The sequence below is a fragment of the Momordica charantia genome (assembly GCF_013281855.1).
Source record: "Momordica charantia cultivar OHB3-1 chromosome 8 unlocalized genomic scaffold, Mcharantia_2.0 BLBB01000008.1, whole genome shotgun sequence".
In the NCBI taxonomy this organism is placed as follows: domain Eukaryota; kingdom Viridiplantae; phylum Streptophyta; class Magnoliopsida; order Cucurbitales; family Cucurbitaceae; genus Momordica; species Momordica charantia.
Window position 1 is genome coordinate 12,537,430 of NW_028275166.1, and position 9,877 is coordinate 12,547,306.

The 9,877-nt window shown below is 36.5% G+C and overlaps 1 protein-coding gene across 4 annotated transcripts; it reads right to left on the reverse strand.

Moving 5' to 3' along the window:
- CFM2 (CRM family member 2) lies at positions 1 to 9,483 on the reverse strand. 4 transcript variants are annotated; one of them, XR_002602392.2, is made up of 13 exons: positions 8,705 to 9,478; positions 7,848 to 8,373; positions 7,648 to 7,778; positions 7,035 to 7,340; positions 6,789 to 6,945; positions 6,372 to 6,664; positions 5,150 to 5,209; positions 4,798 to 4,914; positions 4,242 to 4,490; positions 3,930 to 4,161; positions 2,085 to 2,215; positions 1,761 to 1,985; positions 1 to 262 (listed from the first exon to the last, which is right to left on the reverse strand). XR_002602392.2 is itself a non-coding variant. In XM_022294419.2 (13 exons), the coding sequence occupies exons 1-12, from the start codon at positions 9,386 to 9,388 to the stop codon at positions 1,812 to 1,814; spliced, it is 3,060 nt and encodes a 1,019-aa protein (XP_022150111.1). In that variant the 5' UTR covers positions 9,389 to 9,479; the 3' UTR covers positions 1 to 262; positions 1,799 to 1,811. The 4 variants fall into 4 exon arrangements, 2 of the variants coding, with proteins under 2 accessions (XP_022150111.1, XP_022150113.1); XM_022294419.2 differs by having other exon boundaries at positions 1,799 to 1,985; positions 8,705 to 9,479; XR_015792810.1 differs by lacking the exon at positions 1 to 262 and having other exon boundaries at positions 1,845 to 1,985; positions 3,934 to 4,161; positions 8,705 to 9,481.
- Positions 9,484 to 9,877: the final 394 nt, after the last annotated feature.

Consider the following 9,877-nt stretch of genomic DNA (forward strand, 5'->3'; position numbering starts at 1 on the left):
TTGAATTTTTAGATCATAAGATTATCTAATGCCATTCAAGATCAGTTATCAATCTACATAGGCATTAAGATTGAGCCATGGCACATTATTACCACTCAAATGTCACCGGTGGCTCCAAGGGAGAAGAGGGTATCAAGAATTTACCTGCTAAAATGATAGCAGCAAAGTAAACCCACCAGCTACCAACGAGCGCCAACACCGACAGTGAGCGAGAAAACACAGTTGAATACTGGAGGTATAGATAATTGTCTACTCTGGGCACCTGAAGATTGAACTTTTAGAAATTCTTCAACTAATTTTCTCAAAGAAAAAAACAAAACAAAACAAAAAACAAGAAATTCTACAAGTAACAACTTTGATATGTTCAACCAAAGAAAAGGAATACTCTTTTACACATGCAAGGAACTTAATATAAACCCATCGTTTATGAACTAGCACGTATGATTGAATAATAATTTCATTATTGATATTTGTACAAAACCAGATGAATTTTTACTGTATTGAACAAAATATTGAATGTTATAAAGTTGAGCAATATGGTAATAATGTTTAGTGCTTTTGAAGCTTCTTTTTATCTGCTGGCTTTATAAAAAAAATAAAGCAGTATTTTAAAATGTATTATGTGATTTTCGTTATTAATATATGCGTTTTCAATAAACACGATAATCTTGTAAAAGTATGATTATATATGACCATGAAGAAAAATCTTTAAGATAACTGGATTGTCTAAGAACACAAATCAATTTGAATTCTGTTTCAAAAATATATATATATATATATCAATTTTAATTTATATAATAAGGTATACTAATTAAGGAAAATTCAGCAACTAGTTGACCAAATTATATTAAAAACTTGGGAACTTTTTCATTTATTTTATTGAAAAAGATTTTTATTTAATACTGACCTAAGGAGAATCTAGTCTTAGTCTTCATAAAGAGAATATCCAAATACCTTTGATCACAATCTCCACTGAATAATATAACTCAAAGAGAGAACAAATTTTTTTTTCCCTACTAGAGTCTTTAGCCTAAGGACTAACAAATAGTATTTGAAAGGTATATATATATAATTGACTTCATAACTTAAAACTCAATTTATGAAAAAGAACTCAGAAGTAAACACAATATGAACTTTCAATCTTTATATCGATATACTTGTAAAATATAAATTTAAAAGGTGAGGTTTTTTTTTCAGGTTTTAAGCCTGAATTAAAAGGCTAAATTAAGAAGAGAGTCTATATTAGATTTAACTGGATATGAGACTTCAACTTATTTTGATCAATAACTTTGTAAAATAAGATTTTTTTTTTTTTCTAGATTTAAGAAACTGAATTAAAATTTTAGAATTCAAGTGAATTTATAGGAAGATAAAAGATAGATCAAAAGTTAAGTTTCTTGCAAACCTATATGATATAAAATGCAAATAGAGAAACATCTAGCAATTGAACTGATTCAACTTAAACAGGGCCTATATTTGGATTGTTTGGAAAGAGAGGAATTCTACAATCTTCAAGGACATCGATCATTTGGTCCATCAATTGATTGACTCCATTATTTTTTTGGCTTTATCATGGTGCAAAAGTGTAAATCCTTTTGATAGTTATAGTTTAAATTCCTTTATATCCAATTGGAGAAGTTTTTTGTAACTTCATTGGATAGGCCTTTTTTGTATATTTCATGCTATCAATGAAATTTGTTTCCTATCAAAAGAAAAAAGAAATGATTCAAGAGAACGACTGGTGTGGATTAAAGAAATACCTGAGGTACAAGCTAGATCTTCACTTGGAGAAACTGACCTTTCCTTTCAGTTCACTGCAACCCACATTCAACCCTGATAGCTGCCAAGAGTTCAGGACATAGTTGAGCTTCATGCTTCTTGGTGGCTATCTGTTTTCCATCTTTGGGTTTATCTGCATCCTCCCAACCCCTGTAAAGAATGACTTTGCTCGGCTCCTGAGAGACTAAAACTGCACCGGTTGCTTGCTACCGAAAGGGGAAAATGATCGTGATAAAGAAATGTAAACCGTTAAACTTCAACCTATAGGAGCACAAAAAAAACAGGGGGTACTTGGGTGTGCTTACCTCCAGCTTGAAAACAATCTCCTGGACTGATGTTCCTTTGGCTCTGCCTTTGACATTTACTATGGCAAGAGAATGCTTCTTAAAATGTTGCTTGATTGCTTTTGCCACTCCTGTAATTATGTTGCTCTGGCCTAAAAAAAATATATATATAAGAAACAATTTCATTGGTATATGAAATTACAAAATGAGGGGCAAGCCCCAATCTAAGGGAGTTCCAAAAAAAAACTTCTTCGATTAGATAAAAGAGAAGAAAGGCTATAGAAATGGAGGAGCATTTGCACCAAGTAATAGCCAACAAAACTATAGCTTCAAAAAAATCGGTCCGCCTTTGAAGATTCTATCCATTTTTGCCAAGTAACCCAAAAGAAGGCCCGAGCAAAGTTTATCCATAGAAGCTTATTTTCCTTTTGTAAAAAGGTGGTTTCCAAGGACAACAGAGAGGAGAATCAAGGGGTCATTTGGAAGAACCGACATACAAACCAAAGCTTGATAGAATGTATGTCCAAAAAATTTTCGCAAACTCAAAGGATATGAAGATGTGTTGATGTGATTTAGACTCTTCTTGCATAAAGAACCGCACTGCAGAAAATATTCATGTAGGGCTATGTTGGAGCTTATCATGAGTGTGAATAGCTTTATGGCTAGCTCCCAAAGAAAGAATTTATCTTTTTGGGTTGTGATCTTTACAGATAGCTTCGTAAAGCTGTGGGGCAGCATCTTATCTTTCCAAAAACAGACCCCGTAAAAGAGAGGTTGCTGTGAACAAACCATTTGATTCTAGCTTCCATAATGACTTGTCAGGGATCGCTATAGATGAACCAAGGAAAGGTGCTGTAAAAGACCAACCCATTCATCAATTTCTTCATCTTTGAAATTCCTTCTCAGCCTAAGATTCCATGCATCTGTTTCAGCCACCCAAAACTCCCGTAAAGCAGCCTGTTTTTTTCCAAAGATAATTCAATAAGAAGGGGAAGCTTTCAAGCTAAGGCTACTTCCGACAGCCATACATCATCTTCAAAAGGAGATATTTGCCCCATCTCCAATCTTGTATGATAAACGGTCAAAGATCAAGTTCTGATATTACAGAATTGATTTCCAATGCCCCCATGCAGAAGCTAAAGAGCAGATCCCGGTTTCAAATTCAGGATAAAAACCCCATTTTTTGCATCAATTGCTTCCTCCAAAGGGCCTGTTTTTGGCTGATGGATCTCCATTGAAGTTTTCTAAGAGGGTTGTTAAAGAGGCTATTGGGTGGTGAACGACGGTGATGGTTGGGGGCAGTGCGGGATGGGTTGGGAGAGAAGCAAGGCGCTATCCCTAAAAATTAATAGAGGGCGTTGCAAAAGCTGAACAAGCATCCATGGAAGTTCAGAAATTAAGTCACTGAGGTCAAGTTTATTTAAAAGGTATATTTGATTAATCACCTCAACAATCAATGCTGAAACATCAATACATATTTTTTTCCTTCAAATGAAAGCATGGTTGCCAGTTTAACAGAGAAATAATATGACATGACAACGTGTCATCTAATTGTCGTAATCAATAGTTTTGCTCAATGGAAAGAGAGAGAGAGATCAATGGCTGACACAGAGTCTGGAGAATCGGAGACATAAAAGCCAATGGCTCAAAAAGGGGGATGAAAATTCTTAATTCTTCCATGAATATATAAATGGTAGGATGATGAATTATTTTGATGGTTCTCTCTCTAATGATGGTTCCAGCCTTAATCGATGAAAAAGGGATTGAAACAGAGTTCCTTAAGCTGTGTCCACCTGCATCTCCTAATATCTGGCCCTAAAATTAGTAAAGCAAAACTCAAAGTAGAAAGATGGAAGCATGAGTTACCTACAGCAAGCACAGGACGTTTTTTCATCTTGAGGGCTTGCCTTCGCAGAAGAAGTCTCTCTTTGTTGGAGAGTTGAAGAGCTCCGGCAGGAATATGACCTGGTTGGTTTACCATCGTTGAGGGAAGTAATAGTGCTGGTTCTTCCTCTTCTAATCCAACATATGGCTTCATAGCCTCATTCAAAGCAACAAGATGTGTGACATCTGAAGTTCCGGAATTACTATCTCCTGACTGGAATTCTAGCAGCTATAATGTATGAGCATTTATAACAAGTAAAATGATCAAATAGAAAGATAGAACTGTTGACATACCAAACAATCAGCATCTGATAGAGGTTCTACACTTCCAAATTCAGCATTTGAATCCTTGGACACCTTTGCACGGTTTCCGAGCCAAGCTGGTTCAGATGAAGATTTGAGTTCGGCATTAGACTGATCGCCAGCATATGTTAAAAAGACATCATTATCCCTTTGAACGGCTTGTAGACTGTTTATTGAAGTGTCCAAACAATAATTTCCACTCGTAGGGGTTACATGATCTTGACCCCCTTCGACCATGGCCTAATACAATTATGCAGAAGGATAATTCCTATGTCACTTCTGAAAAAACTCATGGAAAATTTCTTACACAGTAACTAGTACAAATTAATCAACAGGCCTACATATATACAAATTTGAGTATTACGTAAGAATAAAATATTTTTGTTTAAATCAGCTCAAGTATAGATATCAGGGCTAGGGAGTAGGGAAAATTTTTTGTTTTGAAAATAGGAGCTTTTACAAGAGATTATCCTTGATCAGACAATAGGCAGAAGTCAGAGACTACGTATGCATATGTTTCCAAACATTTACATGGTACGAATCTTACCACTTCATTGTCCCCCAGGCAAGCACTATCTTCTGAATGAGAGAGGCCGGCAGGATCAGTGTCTGCATCTAACTTCAAACTTCCAGATGTTTGTATCCCGTTTGTCCCTTCTTTTCCCTGATTCATGTCAAAACTGTAATTTTCCAATCTAATGATTATTTGGATTAATAAGGGCTTGTGTATGAAAAAATATAGAAAAAGCACACCAGCTGAAATTTTGAAGTTTTTATCAACTCCATACCAATTGCCTCCTTGTCTTTATCCTAAGAGGTGTGAGCCTCGATCGTAGTTACTTGGAAAAATTGGCAAGGGAACAAAAGAACCAAGAGAGAAGGTAGATTGAGTAACTCACCAATTTAAGTTTCAACTCTTCTACGTTTTGTGTAAGCTTTAGAACATGAAGTTTCAATGACTGCAAAATCACAGCATGAGATAGAATAAGCAGCTGGAGCAGAGAAAATATATTCAACGTTGTTTCTTTTGTAAAAGAAACAAGTATGATAGTTACCAAAATTTACTATAAAAAGAGGAGGATAAGACACTCTCCAACAAGCAAAAAAAGTTACATGAAGGCATTTTAGTTGGCATGAATCAGAGAAGAAAAGTAATTGTCGTTTATAAAAAACTTTAAATACTGTATTTCATCTAGATACAAGGAAGATCACTAAATCCATAATTTCTTTTTCACATCTTAACTTATCCTAAAAAATATGAAATCTTTCAAGACAAACTTCCTACGCATGTGCAATGACAATGTTTGACCACAGAAATCTAGCTATTTTCGTCAAGTCATGGCTGTAGGTAGTTCATTGAAGGAAATCTTGAAGAGTGCTCGGAATACACCCATGACCCATGTAAATTGAAATTCAAGAAGAAGCCATTCCATAGCCCCCTAGTGAATAATGGGCTCATAAGATATGATCCTGATTTTCAGTGTTCTCTCGACAGAAAATATCAATAGAGATAAAGCGAGATAAAAGACCTTCTCTTCTTGGAGTTCATCGTAAGTATTGATCTTATGGAAACATATAATTAGGGACCAAAATAAGAAAAGGACCTTCAAGGAGACTTTTCAAACTTATGTGCATTAAGATGGCATCAAAATAGCCCTATTACTTGAGAGAGTATCAATAATAGATTTACATGTGATGATGCATCTCTTTAATGGCTTCTAAGCCCTAACATCTTCTCTATGATTGAGACAGAAATCAAGAAACAAAACATAAAGGCACGCTATTATTTAAATGGAACTAATATGATAGAAAGTGGATCAAAATTTAAAGGATAGAGCAGAAGCGTTCAAAGAGAAAGGGATTCCATCAGCATAAATGCAGGAATCAGGATGTTATGCAGTCTACAACCAAGTACCTTTTGGCATCATTTCTAAGAATATATAAATCTCAAGAGAACTCCAACTTAAACCCAATCAACCATAACCTTTAGTTTATTGGCTTCTTACCTCCCAAGTAAATTCGGGGAATGCTCTCTATTTACACTTTGAGGTGCAGGAAAAGATTCAAAAGAATCGAAGATGGATATAACACATGCTAGGGGATGGAATAAACTTGTCTCACCTTTCGACGTTGTGCCTCTATAGATCGCTTCAATGCCTCTTTTTTATTCAAGAGTGTCTCAGGCCTTAAGCGTGAAGGCCGTTTGTAATTCTTCCCACGGTATATAATGATAGCATAACTCCTGTTCACTCTCTCAACTGCTACTAAAATTCCACCACTTTCTGCCTCTAAGGTTCGTGCTATATCATGAACGGTTTTAAAACTTCTTTCATTAGTAATTATCTTCACAAGTTCCCTATACTTCCAGTGTAGATGCATGTTTTCAACTGTTCCATCAAAAACACCTCTTCTACCTGTGCATATGAAAAATATAAAGCAAACTCAAAGGGCTTGTTTCTGTGAGAGAAAGGATTTATACGTAATTTGGCATGTCACTTTCCAATAAAAAATCCCTCGTAATAGATTTTCATCACTGACCAAGAAGTAGGAAAGGCTTCATTCTCAATCCAACCTTCTTCAGCATATACCTTTCCTCCACAGCTATTCCCTCTTTGTCTATTTCAGGTTGTTGGAGTAGCTCTTCTTCCTCCAGCTTTGCTAAAAGTTTCTCTGCTTTCACTTTTTTTTCTAATGCCTGTTCATGAGTAACACAAAGTTGTAACTCAGAAACCAGGAGATGAAGTTGTTAGCTACTTAGCTGCAGCACTATTGATGAAGACATACAATGGACAACTTGATGCTAGTCTTTCTCATAGATGCCTCAGATGACATCAGCTTTTTCTGTTCAGAGACAGCCCTTTTCCACTCCGTGATGCTTTGACTTTCATTTGTGGGACCACTTTCATTCATCTCAAGTTTCTCTTCTTGCATTGTTGTAGTTGGTTCATTATCCATCTGTTTCATCTTATGTAATCGAATGTACCGTTGCTGTTCAATTGCGGAAGATACGGCAAATGGCAGAAAATCCTTTCCCCTGTATAAGACAATGAATTCCCTGTCCCGGGAAAGCAAAGTTCCTCCAGTTAGCAACTGCAAACACAATATTAATTTTATAAGCACATAAAGAGAATCAGCTTATAAAAGATGCATATAACAATAAGGTCTCTCAAAGAACTGTCGTCAGCTTACATTACCTTCCTAAGTCTGAAGAACATTTAGAATTCTTTTTCACGTTTAACCAGAAATGCAACCTAGGATTATTTGTTTATACACAGACTAAAAATAAATAAATCTAAACACTATTTCCTGGAACTTGTGATGTTTCAGATATAGTCCTGAGATGCCAACAGACACAAGATGTAAGACGTGTAAAGAGAATTGAAAAGGAATCAATAACCTGTAACTCTTCAGCCATCAACTGACTATTTGTATTCTGTACCCCTCTTTTAACTGCGATTTTCGCTATCTCACATTTTTCCCATAGCTTGATAATGGAAGCAGCAAGTCCTTGAAGGTTCCTATTTCTACCTGTTAATTGACGAAAATATAGTAAGCAATCCTGACCAAACGATTAAGAATTTGCATCAAACCACTCACCCAATGCAAAATGACATGGCAACGGCCTAGAAAGTCTCCTTAATGAGGTCATTTCATCGTTAGTTAGCTTAGGCTTCACTCCATATGGGAGAAGGCGGAAGGGTTTCCGATATCCGGGAACAACAGCAGGAAGAAGATCCGCATCAATAGGTAGAGGATCGTATCCCCACCAATCCGAAAAACGCGGACCTAGTCCTTCTAGCAAACTCTCAGCATCTTCTGCAAGTTCTTCCTCACCTGGAAGTTGAAATCTCACTCTATTTGGTGCACCAACACCTTGAATCAGGGTCGGACCAGCCATTTTACTAGATGAAGTTGGTCCAGCTGATTTTTCACCATTTATGCTAGACGAAGTGCTCTCTGTTTCACTATTCTCTCCATCATCAATATTTGAACCCAGTAAAGCAACTTGAGATGCTTCATCTTTCAAACTTTCATGAGAGAAGTAAGGATATATATAACTGGCCCCCCGATATAATATTATTTTACTTCCAGATCTCCATATAACTATTCCTCCAGTTTTTCTCTGGGAATTTGAACCACGAGCCAAAATCAGATTGATGTACCAACCGAAAAAGATTAATTAAAACTTTTCATAACATTATAATATAAATTCATTTCAAGCAGTTAAAATCATAACCGGCCAAATGAAGATAAAACAATTCTCCTGAGTTGAAGCACACTCCAAAGTAACAAGTTATCAGAGACTGAGCATTTTATTTGCTTCAAAGCATCACTTACTATTTTCTTTTTATTACGATTATGAGAAGCTCCAATAAAATACGGAAAACGCATAATAACACATAGCTTTGACAAACTCAGAGTCAGAATCGAAGCAGGAAAATCAAGAACCAAACCTCCAATAAATCATGGGTCCGCTTCATGTTCAACCTACACAAATCTTCACACACTATCTTCACAACCTCATACCGCCTCCATTGCTCGTGTATTGAGTTTATAATCCCCTCCGTGATCCCAGCCTTCCCAATCTTGAGTTTACGCTTCAACCTAATCCCAATTTCCCCGAGCCTCCTCAATTCCTCCTCAGGCAAGCTCAGCTCCGCCAATGTCGGCGCTCTCTCCTCTCTCTTCTTCCTCACCTTCCCCTCCTTCTCCTTCTGCTTCTCCACCTCATTCCTCAATCCATGAAACCTCTTAATCGCAATCCCCGTGCCCGGCTCCGGAACAGGATTCTCCGGCGTGCTCCAGCTTGAATCAATCGTGTGCCCAACCCGGTACTTGGGTAGCTGATTCGGCAACGGAACGAAGATTTCTCCAGGGCCAACTGCTGTATTATGCTCGGATACTGTTTCCGGTTCTTCCTCTGAGAACCCGAGGCTACGAAGCTTATCCGCAATCCTTTGAATGGCGGATTTGGGGAGAGTTCCGGAGTCGACGGCGGAGCAGCGGAGGAGGAAGCGGGAAGATTTGGGAGGGTGGGAGGAGAGTGAAGGAAGGAGGTGTGAGGGGAAGAATGTGAAGGGCGGAGGGGAATGGTCCGTTAGGGTTTTAAGCGGGATTGAAGAGTGCGTCTGCAACATTTCATGGAACAACGAAAATGGAGAGTGGAGACGAAGCTCTGGTTTTTTCTCGGTGAAGAAAGCTTATCAACGAACTATGCAATTTTGCTGTAAAAAAAACGAATGGAATACATTTTTGTCCCTTTGCACGTTAACCATCAAAGTTATAAATGTTTCCGATTCTACTCTCGAGGGATATTTTGAAAAAAAAGTAATAGAAATTGTGAAAATTAATAAAAATTATTTTAATCAGTAAATAAAATTTTAATTATAAATATAATTGACCACTTATGTAAAAATATGAATAACTTACTCATAAAAATGTCGATAGAAATGTTGGAACAAGATAACTAAGATTTAAATAATTTGAACTAATAAATTAAATTTGAATATTAATTAATTATGGTTTATTGATAATTTATAATTAAATCTAGTGTTTAGTTACATAATTGAATCAATACATAGCTAAAATTCTTAAATGGTAGGATAGGTTTGAAAATTTTATAATTA